General features: G+C 37.9%; 1 protein-coding gene across 9 annotated transcripts in view; it reads right to left on the reverse strand.

Moving 5' to 3' along the window:
* DLGAP1 (DLG associated protein 1) overlaps positions 1-12,626 on the reverse strand; it is a 307,180-nt gene that overhangs the window by 45,205 nt on the left and 249,349 nt on the right. For all 9 annotated transcript variants that reach the window (XM_028524050.2, XM_028524049.2, XM_028524053.2 and 6 more), the window contains one exon: positions 11,106-11,197. In XM_028524050.2, coding sequence (XP_028379851.1) covers positions 11,106-11,197 — 92 coding nt within the window. The remainder of the gene's footprint in view (positions 1-11,105; positions 11,198-12,626) is intronic.

The following is a 12,626-nucleotide window of genomic DNA, read 5'->3' on the forward strand; positions in this document are numbered from 1 at the left end:
CTGTCCTTTTACTATACATGTCTTTTCTTTATCTTCTTTTCTTAGATAAGTCCCTTTAGCATTTCATAAAATAAGGGCTTGGTGATGATGAACCCCTTTAACTTGACCTTATCTGAGAAGTGCTTTATCTGCCCTTCCATTCTAAATGAGAGCTTTGCTGGATAGAGCAATCTGGGATGTAGGTCCTTGTTTTTCATGACTTGGAATATTTCTTTCCAGCCCCTTCTTGCCTGTAAGGTCTCTTTGGAGAAATCAGCTGACAGTCTGATGGGAACTCCTTTGCAGGTGACTGTCCCCTTATCTCTTGCTGCTTCTAGGATTCTCTCCTTCATTTTTACCTTGGCTAATGTAATTATGATGTGCATTGGTGTGTTTCTTCTTGGGTCCAACTTCTTTGGGGCTCTCTGAGTTTCTTGGATTTCTTGGAAGACTGTTCCCTTTGCCAGATTGGGGAAGTTCTCCTTTATTATTTGTTCAAATACATGCTCAATTTGTTGCTTTTCCCCTTCCCCTTCTGGTACCCTTATAATTCGGATGCTGGAACGTTTAAAGGTGTCCTGGATGTTCTTAAGCTTCTCCTCGTTTTTTTGAATTCTTATTTCATCATGCTTTCCTGCTTGGTTGATTCTATCTTCCTTCTGGTCCACTGTATTGTTTTGAGACTCAGATTCCTTCCTTTTACTATTGGCTCTCCTCCGCGTATCTTCCTGCATCTCTTTCATGGTAACCTGCATCCTTTCATCTAATTTGCGCCCAAAATCAATCAATTCCGTGAGCTTTCTGATCACCAGTGTTTTGAACTGTGCATCTGATAGATTGGCTATTTCTTGGTCGCTCAAAAGGATGAGTCCTGGGGGACTGATCTGTTCTGTTGGAAACATATCTTTCCCCGTCTCTCCTTTTTTTTTTTCCGGTCTGGTCGCTCTTGTTACGGTGGGGGGCAGAGCCTTAGGTGTTCACTGGGGTTGGGCACCCCAGTCGCTAGATTGTGATGTTATATCTGGGGGTGGGGTTGGGAGCGGGGATGGGAGGGAACAATGGCGGTAGTTCCGTTCTCCTGGGCTCAGATCCTTCTCTGGGATCCTGGGCTGTGAGCTCTACCCTGGTCCACAGTTGCTGCCTCACTGGGTCCGCCAGCCGCAACTTGCATACTCAGGAACCACTGCTGCGTTCTTGCGCCCCAGATGGCTGTTGTGCTGATTTTGTGCCAAATTTTCCCCGACCTCCGCGCGCCACTGACCTGCACCAGCCCCGTGCCTGCCTGGCTTGTCTTCTCCTACCAGTCTGGATGTACGGGTCTTCTTCAACTTCTTGGCTGTCAGACTTCCATTCAGATAAATCCTCTATCAGTTCTGGGTGTTATTCTATCTGTAAATTATTGTTCTAATCTTGGTTGTGCGAGGAAGTACAGTGCGTCCACCTATTCCTCCATCTTGCCAGAAGTCCAGAAGGTTTTATTTTAAATTAATTATTAATTAATTAATTAATGTTGCTCAAGTACATTTCCCCCTGATCACTCCCCCCAGCCCCACCCACCCCCCCTCCCACCCTCAATCTTACCTGCCTAAACGGAAGGTTTTAAAATCAACCTGGGCAGCCTCAGAGTATCACTATAGAGTGAGATTCAATGACAATTTGATATTCCAAAAAGTATCTTTGTATCAATAATTTTGAAGTTAGGAAATTTTTTTAACAGTGTGAAATTAAGTACCTTAGCTGTGTCTGCTTGACTTTTATGAAAAAAAATATGATCAGAAACAAGTAGCACAGGGAAGTTTGATGGTTTTGCTTTGTTTTTGTAATAAACACAAAGTGGAAAATAAAATAAAATAAAATATTCGTGGAAAAAGTATGGGTAAAACTATATACCCCTATATTAGTTCATGGTTAATGGATAGGATTATGGGGGACTTTATTTTATTTCTGTAATTTATAACTTTTCATAATGTAAATACATTTCTTTTCTTATCATTAGATTATTTAATTATAGAAAAGATAGATAATACTGAATAAGAATATATATTTATACATGTACACATATATAATCAGGTTTTTATTACTCTAAAACCCATCAGAGAGTTATATATTGTTATTATGCTGTTGTATGTTTTCTTCCAAGTAAATTTGAATACTGATTTTATAATGAAAATAATAATATTTTTCCTCTTTGTGTCCACTCTTAAAGTCTTAGAGTCACTAATGGGCTAATGCAAGAAGTTTAGTTTGAACCACTATTGAAATACAATTGTTACATAGAAGGAAAGGGGAGATCCCTGGGAGGCTCTAGGCTTTCTCACCTCAGCAAATAGAAAGGATTGGTTTACTAGATTTCCTAATTTTCAGCTTGAAAGACAAGAAGGCCTCATGCATATTCCTGGGGTCTTCAAAAGGACGAGAAAGAATGGAGACAGGATGCTAGGAGACACTGGGATAGAGAACCAGGGCGAAGGGGAGTATTCCTGGGGGAGGGGTTGGCCAGATTTGCCTGGTTTGTTTAGCGTCAGTCCTGCGTGACAGCAGTGGTTTCCGTCAAACACTGCTGCTAGTCAACCTATGAAACAGGAATTGAGGAAAGATAGCTGATGTTTGATGGAGATGAGGAGTTTCTTCATGGGCTTAAGATACGCAGTCATGTTTCAAAACCACTTACGTTCATCGTCCCTGGCTTGGTGCTGCCACAGCGTTTAAACTACTTCGGTGCGCGGCCCCCCCAGGAGGCAGCCCTGGAGAGTGAACGTGGCACATTTGCTATTAATGGCATTCGTAATACTTATTTTGATTCCTCTTCTTGAAGCAGATCAGCTACCCAGTGCATTTTACTTTTTACTAATGATTTATCAACTTTTGTTTTGATTTGGAACACTGAAGAGCATCCTATATTTACAAGTCTACCCTTTAATAGACAGATTAGCCAGGTGGACTTTGCTATGTTAGTTTTGGTTCCTAAATTGTGGCAAATTCAAAAGGTGATAATGAGTCTCTTGGCCTCCTCGGAGTCTTCCTCTTCCTCTTTTTGTACTATCTTTCTCTGGCTCTATTTACTTTCTCTCACTTTCTGTTAGGTTACTGTTGAGTATCGGTCTGTTTATTTGGGCAAGGAAGAGATGAATGGTATTGGCCATTTATTGTGAAAACAACAGTCTCAGCTTTATCACTAGATCATTTTAAAAATCCCCTGTCTGTCATTAGGTAATTTTATCTGCCCAATTTTGCTTTTTAAGATTCTATCTAAATGAATTACTATCAGCAAAATTATAAAAAGAATTATAATTAGAGACAGAAGATATAAGTAATCCCTGACTATTTGACAATGGATTTCTTCTGGAGAAGTTGGAAACAATCATTAACATCAATTTAAACTCGTATTTAATTTACAGAGGTTAACTCTAAAGTGACCTTTGAAGAAGGGGATGTTTTAAAAAGTTAAGCACCAAAATTAGGTCTGCTAGCCCTTTGGAGAATGGATTCTAAATAAATTACTCAGTTTACTGAGGAACTGACCATCCCACAAACTTCAATAATTCATTCAATGTTTGACTTTTCAATAACATGATAAAAGCGGCTCATTTGAAGTTTTTGGGCTGCTCCTAGTTCTGGCCAAATAACACAATATTTCACATTCTGGTTGCTGGGCCGATGTCAGGGCATTATTTTGGTAAGAGAACAGTTGACTGCAGGAATGTTTGAATTAAAACCTAAAAATTGAGGTTATTTTCTCTTATTTTTAAAGAAAAGATGGTATAATTTCTTTCTTGAGATTTCAATCTCTGGAGAAATTCTATTTTGGTACATAGTAGAATCAAAAACATTTATACAGAGCTTCTTTTATGTCAGGTGTTTTTCTAAAGTTTTACATAAATGAAACAACATGCCCCCAGGAAAACACTCTGAGGTTAAAATTGTCTACCCTCCCACATTTTTAAATTAATACATATTATTTTTTAGAGCAGTTTTAAGTTCACAGCAAAATTGAGCAATCTCCCATATACCCTCTGCCCTCTCCTCCTCACTACCAACACCCCCACAGAGGGGTCCATTTGCTACAGTCTCGAACCTGCGCTGACACATCGTTACCATGCAAAACCACAGATTCATTCGAGTTCAGTCTTGGTGTGGTACATTCGATGAATTTTGACAGCAATGTAATGACACATATTTAAGTCCCATATACAAGACCATCACTGTAGTATAACAGAATAGTTTCACTGCCCTAAAAATCCCTGTGCTCTGCCTATTTATCCCTCCTTCACCAATCCCTGAGAACCACATTTTCACTTCCATAGTTTTGCCTTGTCCAGAATGTCTGGTAGTAGGTAGCCTTTGTAGATTGGCCTCTTTCACTTAGTCATATACATTTAATTTTCCTTCATGTTTTTTCATGGCTTGATAACTCATTTCTTTTTGAATACTGAATAATATATTGTTATTCATTCACCTACTGATGACATCTTTGTTGCTTCTGAGTTTTGGCAGTGATGCCTAAAGCTGCTCTAAACATCTGCAGGCAAGTTTTGGCTTAGACGTGAGTTTTCAGTTTCCTTGGATAAATATCAAGCAGTGCAATTACTGGATCATATGATAAGAAGGTTTTTAGTTTTGTAAGAAAGCACCGAACTGTCTTTGCAAGTGGCTGTACCATTTTGCATTCCCACCAACAATGAATGAGAATTAATTATTTCTGCACATTCTCACGATTTGGTGTTGTCAATACTTTGGATTTTGGCCATTTTAATAGGTGAGTAGTGGTGTCCCATTGTTGTTTTAATTTGCAATTCCCTGATGACATATGATGTGGAGCATCTTTTTATATGTATACTTTATGTCTGTGTATCTCCTTAGGTGAGGTGTCTGTTAAGGTCTTTCGCCTATTTTTAAATCAGGTTGTTCATTTCACATTGTTGAGTTTTAAGGATTCTTTGTCACAGTCCTTTATTAGGTGTGTCTTTTGCAAATATTTTCTCCCAGTGTGTGTGGTTTGTCTTCTTATTCTCTTTTATTTTTTAAAGATTTCTATTTATTTACTTTTAGGGAGAGAGGAAGGGAGGGAGAAAGGGAGAGAAACATTGACCTGAAAGATTAACATCAATCAATTGCCTCTCATATGTGCCCTGACCGTGGACTGAACCTGGATCCCAGACACGTATCCTGACTGGGAATTGAACCTGTGACATTTAGCTTTGCTGGACAATGCCCAATCAACTGAGCCACACCTGTCAGTGCTGTCTTCTTATTCTTTTGACATTGTCTTTACAGAGACATTTTAAATTTTAATGAAGTCCAGCTTCCGCATTATTTTCTTCACAAATTGTGACTTTTACATTGTATATAAAGTCATCATGGTACCTAAGATTTTCTCCTATGTTGTCTTCTAGGAGTTTTATGGTTTTGTGTTTTACATTTAGAATTATAATCCATTCTGAGTTAATTTTTGTGAAGGGTGTAAGGTCTGTGTCTAGATTTTTTTATGTGCATGTTTAGTTTTCCATCCAGCATCATTTGCTGAAAAAGAAAAATCTTTTTTCTCTATTGTATTACCTTTGCTCCTCTGTCAAGGAAAAGTTTACTATGTTTATGGGGGACTATTTTTGCATTCTCTACTATGTTCCATTGATTTATTTGTCTGTTCTTTCACCAGTAAATACCACACTGTCTTGATTACTGAAACTTTACAGAAAGTATTGAGGTTGAGAGTGTCAGTCTGACTTTTCCTTCTCCTTCATTATTGTGTTAGCTTTATTGTCCTTTGCCTTTCCATATAAATTTTATTTATTTATTTTAAAAATTCATTTATTTATTTTTAGAGAAGGGAGGGAAAGAAACATCAATGTGTGGTTGCTTTTCACGTGCTCTCAACTGGGGACCTGGCCCACAACCCAGGCATGTGCCCTGACTGGGAACTGAACCAGCAGCCCTTTGGTTCACAGGCCGGCATTCAGCCCACTGAGCCACATTAGCCAGGGCATCCATATAAGTTTTAGAATCTGTCTTTCAATATCTACAAAATAACTTGCCAGGATTTTGATTGGAATTGCATTGAATCTATGGATCAAATTAAGAAGACATAATATTTTGACAATATTGATTGATCCTATTCATAAAAATAAAGTATCTCTTAATTTTTTTTAGTTCTTCTTTGATATTTTTTATCAGAATTTTACAGTTTCTGCCCTAGCTGGTGGAGCTCAGTGGACTGAGCTCAGGCTGTGAACCAAAGCATCGGAGTTTCAATGCCCGGTCAGGGCACATGCCTGGGTTGCAGGCCATGGCCCCCAGCAACCGCACATTGATGCTTCTCTCTCTCTCCCTCCCTTCCCTCTCTAAAAATAAATAAATAAAATCTTAAAAAAAAGAATTTTACAGTTTCCCTCATGTAACTATTATACATATATTGTTAATTTATACCTAAGTGTTTCATTTTGAGGATGTAAATGGTAATGTGTTTTTATTTTATTTTATTTTAAAAAGAGTTTCAGGACCCATTGGTATTTTTTTTTAATTCTCATTCAAAGACATGTTCATTCATTTTTAGAGAGGGGAAGGGAGGAGGGGATGGAGAGAGGGGAAGAGAGAGAGAGACAGACATCAGTGTGAGAGAGAGACATCGATCAGTTGCCTCCCATATATGTGTTGATGGGGGGGGGGTCAAGCCCACAAGCCAAGTACATGCCCTGACCAGAAATCCAACTGTCAACCTTTCGGTACACAGGATGACTCTCCAGCCAACAGAGTTACACTGACCAGGGCAATAATGTGTTTTTAATTCAAATTCCACTTGTTTATTGCTGGCATATAGGAAAATGAATGACTTTTGTATATTCACCTTGTATCCTGAAACCTTGCTCTAATTATTTATTAGTTCCAAGAGTTTTATTTTTTTTATTCTCTCATATTTTCTATATAGATGATCTTGTCTTCTGAGAACAAAGTCTTTTGTTCCTTTTCAGTGTATGCTTGTTTCCTTCACCTGTCTTACTGCATTAAGTAGACTTCCTGTACAATATTGAAAAGCAATAGTGAGAGGAAACATCCTTGCTTTGATCCTGATTTTTGCAGGAAAACTTCAAGTTTCTCACATTAAGTATTGTTCATTCGTTACTATGAATTGCCCACTAAATACTAATTTTGCTGTGTGCCACAGATTTTTTTAAAAAGATTTTATTTGTTTTTATTTTTTTTTAGAGGGGAAGGGAGGGAGATAGACAGAGACAGAGAGAAACATCAATGTGCGGTTGCTGGGGGTTATGGCCTGCAACCTAGGCATGTACCCTGGCTGGGAATCGAACCTGGGACACTTTGGTTCCCAGCCCACGCTCAATCCACTGAGCTACGCCAGCCAGGGCTTATACATTATTATTGAAAAGTAGATATGATATCCTGTGTAAAGGAACTGTAGTGATCAGGCCTTTCCTGATGTGGTGGTGAAGTGAGGAAGCACTCTGATTGACCGGGTCTCAGCCTGTTGGTGATCTTGTGCCCCTGCCCTTCAACAGCTGAGAAACTTCTCAGCTTCTCCTCCCCTTGTGTGAGACAGAATGGATAGAGGGCACTAGGGTTGGGTGTTTCCTTTCCCTCAGGTCCGTTAGGCTCTGATGAAGCCCAAGCAGGTTAGGCTCTGATAAAATAGTTTCTTCTGAGAGCAGACCTGTTAATAACAAAGTATTCTGGTATATTTAAAAATAGTTCCTTTCCCTCTTTCTCTGGATGGAATTTCTCTTGGTGTTTGCTGTGAAGAACTCGTAGAGTTTTACCTGGAGGTAAAACTCACAAGGGTGTGGTAGTCCCCCTGTGTAGCTGGGTCCCTCTGAGGTTTTGGACTCTCAGACTTAGCCACACTGAGCCTCCAGCAATTTGTCAATTACAGTTTATGTTTTCCTGCCCTGATAATTGGTTCCCACAAAAGGTTCTGCTTCTGGGTTCTACTTTAGTAAGCTGTCATTCCGATTCTCTGTATCTGTTTAACTGTCTCTCCAATTCCTGGGGAAGTGGTTTGCCTTGTAACTTCACTTCTCTGACTGATTTAAGAAGAGTTGTTGATTTTTCAATTTGCTCAGTGTTTCACTTGTTAGGACAGAATGGTGACTTCTAAGCTTCTTACATGCTGGATCAGAAATTGCCCTTTTCACAGGGTGGTTTCTTTCACAGATAATATCCTTTTCACATATAAGGAAACAAGGCACAAAGATTTTTAGTTATTTGACGAAGTCCCCCAAGTGGCAATGTGGCAGAGCCAGGATTTGAATCTAAGTGTTCTGGATCAAGACCACTGGTTCTTAACCACTACACCGCTGAGGAAAACAAGCAAGTCAGGCTGGTGAGTGAAGAAGAAATACAAGGTCTGTCTGGAAAAAAACCCAGACATTGTTAATATAACTAGAACAGTTTGTGCAACATCTATGTAACCTGGCAGCTAAGGAGAGTAGACTGGAATGCAAATATGTGAACAATGATGACTTCACTGTACTAGTCAGTGGGGGTGGTAGACGCTGTTGAGTGAGCATGTGTACTGTGTGGCCATTACATTAAAAATGACTGAGTGAGTAGAGCAATGAATCTGCATTAAATTTTGTGTTAAGCTTGCACATCCTTCCATGGAAACTATTTGGTTGATTTAGAAGGCCGTGATTGGTAGCTTCCTCATGACAATGCGCCCACTCATGTATCACATCTCATGTAGAGTTTTTTGGCAAAATATCAATTCACTCAGGTGACTCAGCCCCCTTACAGCCCAGATTTGGCATCCTGTGACTTCTGGCTTTTCCCAAAACTAAAATCATCTTTGAAAGGGAAGGGGTTTCAGACTGTCAAGGAGATTCAGGAAAATACAACCGGGCAGCTAGTGGTGACTGGTAGGACTGTGTGTGGACCCAACATGCCTACTTTGAAGGGACTAAAGCGTCATTGTGCTGTGTAGAATGTTTCTTCTTCATCAGTAAATGTCTCTATTTCCCTGGCTGATGTGGCTTAGTGGACTGACCTCCGACCTGTGAACCAAAGGGTCACCAGTTCAATTCCCTAGTCAGGGTACATGCCTGGATTGCAGGCCAGGTCCCCAGTAGGGGGCATACAAGAAGGAACCACACACTGAAATTTCTCTCCCTTCCTCTCTCCCTCCCTGTCTCTAAAGATAAATAAATAAATAATAAATAAATAAATGAATAAATTCTTTAAAAAAATGTCTCTATTTTTCATAGTATATGGCTGGATACCTTCTGGACAGAGCGCATGTGTTTCCCTACCATGAGATCTTCCATGTCTCCTAAGCTTACATTTTCAAAAAAATTTCTAAAACACTTAACTAAAGAAACATGTGTCAGAAAGGTTGACTTAAAAATAATAATTACTAACACTTGCAGTAAATACAGTAAGAAAATATTTTAGAGTAACAGAAGAAAACCACTTCTAAACTTACCATTTTTACAAGATTACATTTCAGTCTTAGTCCATGTTTATGAAAATTATACATGGATATTATGTGTTCAACTTTTTAATTTAACATTGTATCATGGGAATTTTCTCACATTTTCATATTTTCTTTACAAATTAATGTACATTTAATAGCTGTATAATATTTTCTCTGGTCATGATGTGCTATAATTTACAAAAGCATTCTCCTGTTGTTTGACATTTGATAATTAACATTTTTCTTTTTCAATAATAGATAGTGTTCCATATGTGTTTCCCTTCCATTGACTAACTTCATTCAGGATAGCTCCATGAATGTGATTCCTGGGTCAATGGGTATGGATAGATACATCACTATTGCTAATTTTTGTCATAATAGTTTCCAAAAGAGTTATACCAATTTTCTGGGCTTCTTGCATTATATAATTATATGAAATATAATTACATAGAAAACCTCTTAAATGGCCCTGGCTGGTGTAGCTTAGTGGATTGAGTGTGGGCTATGAACCAAAGGGTCGCTGGTTCAATTCCCAGTCAGGGCACATGCCTAGGTTGCGGGCCAGCTCCCCAGTGGGGGCCATGTGAGAGGCAACCACAGACTGATGTTTCTCTCCCTCTCTCCTTCCCTTCTCTTCTTTCTAAAAAATAAATAAATAAAATATATTAAAAAAAAAAGAAAACCTCTTAAATGCAAGAACAGAGTTAATACCAGGAAGCTTTGAAATAGGATTCCTTCCATGAACTGATGCATGACTTCCTTTCAGATTTTCAGTATGTGTTACAGGCAGCCTTGCACATAGGAGACATTCCATACATACTTATTGAATGGATGGATGATAGATGGTGGATGGATGACATTTAACTGATTCTTCCTAATTAACACATAGAACGCTGGTGCCTGAGTTTAGATGATGTCCTGATTTATAACATAGAGCTCTTTTTCTTACTGTAACTGCAGTGTTACTCTATTCACTAACATTTGCTGCATATTTATTATGTACAAAGCACAATTCTGGAAGCTGGGAGTACTATTGTCAATAATATATAGTTTCACACATTATGGCCCTCACAGTTTGATCAAGAAACTCACAAACTTCTCTGGATCAAGTTTTCATTTACAAAATAAATGTACTGACCTCAGTAATGCCTTGTGGATTCTATAATTTTCTGAAGCCCTAAGTTTCCCATTTCCAGATCCTATGACTCTAGAGTAGGCTTATTTTAAAGATCATTCTAAAGGAATGGTTGATTTAGGATAATAAAAGGAAATTTTCTCTTTTTCCTCTTCCCCATTCATTCATTCATTCATTCTTTATCATTCATTGAGTGCATACTAAACACCAGCCATTATTAAGTGCCGGGGGAAAGAGAGAATAAGATAAGTCATCTTCTCTTGAAAAGTTTACAGTGCCAAACAGGAATGTTTTTTGAAGAGGCAGAGTTTTGCAACACAACAGTAATATATACTGTTTATGTGTATGTGAATGTAATGTGTCTACTCTACTGTTCCAGCTAAAACTTAAATTGAGTGGCCTCTAAAGTAGAGAAGGGAATCAGCTAATATCATTTCAAGCTTACCCTTTATATGCTCCCAAAAGTTAATGGAAAATATAATTGATTCCTGTTGGTTTATCGTGGGGAAACATACTTGTACCGTACTTGCCAACATCAAGACGAAAGAGGATGAACGCATGTGGACTCACCACTTCTCTTCTTCTACTTGCACTCCTACGGACTGGAACTTACTGGGCGCTTTATTTTCCCCTGTTTTGTCAGGTTCTTCAGCATCATCCACCTGAAGAATGTAGAGGTGCTCTATTTTAGTTATCTAATTTGAAAAACAAATATCACTTTTCATTAGAAACATCTGCACTAGAATGTTTTGTGATTTGTAACTGTTTTCTTTAATATTTTTGTATTTTATGAGAGCCATCACTACATTATTATATCATGCATTTTGACTCTGCTGATCTCATAAAATGCAACATCAGTCACTTAAAAAGTGCCTAATAAATGTCTATGATTCCCCCATAGATTCATACATACTTACCTGTGAGCACTAGATGGAAATATGTCTTTGGACATTCAAAATTTGCAGATAACAAAATAAAAAGAAGGAAGAAAATTAATTTATTGAAGTAAGAATTATTAATATTGGGAGGCTTAGATGTTTACCTCATTAAGATAAACTATAGAGTATCTTCATTGTTTTCCCCTTAAACTAAGGAATTGGCTGAATATTATGCCATGGTTTCTCAATAGTTATATTACAGCTCATATGGAAAACATGTCTGTATGTAACTGAGAGCCTATGTGATAGATTAGGCCTAATCTAAGATTAAGCCAAACTGGAAATAAATTCTACGACTATTCAGAGCAAAGAGATTTATTTCTCTTTTTTCCAATGTATTTAATAAATTATTTTTGCTAACTATAAAAGCAATTCAATGTAAGTTATATAAAATTAAAATACAGAAATATATAATATAAAAAACTGAAGTCCCTCAAGAATTACTGTCAATCATTTGATGCATATTTGACCATCTTTTAATATATATTACATATAAAAGTAAGTATTAATACAAAATTTATACAGATGAGATTATACTATATGTAGTTTTCTGCAATTTGCTTTATTCATTAACACTTCTCTCTTTTGGACATTTTACCATGTTAGTAAATATAGGTCTACCTTTATTTTTTTTTGGTTACATAAATATTTCTTTTAATGACCATATAAACAACATGGGCTTCAAGGTAATTCTCTCTTTGTTGCTATTACATATAGTACTACACTTAATATTTCATATGAATCTTTGGAACAGTTGTGAAACTGTTGATTGGGAAAAATTCTTAGAAGTAGAAATGTTAAATGGAAGGTACTGAGCAGGTCCAGCTGTAAGGGATATTGCAAAATTGTTCTTAAAATCATTTATCATCCGTCCTGACTGGTGTGTATGAGTGCCAGCCTGGGAACCAAAGGGTCACCAGTTTGACTCCCTGTCAGGGCACATGCCTGGGTGTGGGCCAGGTTCCTGGTTGGGGATGTGTAAGAGGCAACCAGTCGATGTTCCTCTCACACATCTATGTTTCTCTCCCTCTCTTTCTCCCTCCCTTCTCATCTCTCTAAAAACAAATAAATACAAACTTTTAAAAAAAGCATTTATCATCCTACCATAATCAGTATGTGGAAGTCTCTATGTCCATACACCCTCACCAATAGT

Source organism: Phyllostomus discolor, chromosome 9 (genome assembly GCF_004126475.2).
Source record: "Phyllostomus discolor isolate MPI-MPIP mPhyDis1 chromosome 9, mPhyDis1.pri.v3, whole genome shotgun sequence".
Taxonomy (NCBI): domain Eukaryota; kingdom Metazoa; phylum Chordata; class Mammalia; order Chiroptera; family Phyllostomidae; genus Phyllostomus; species Phyllostomus discolor.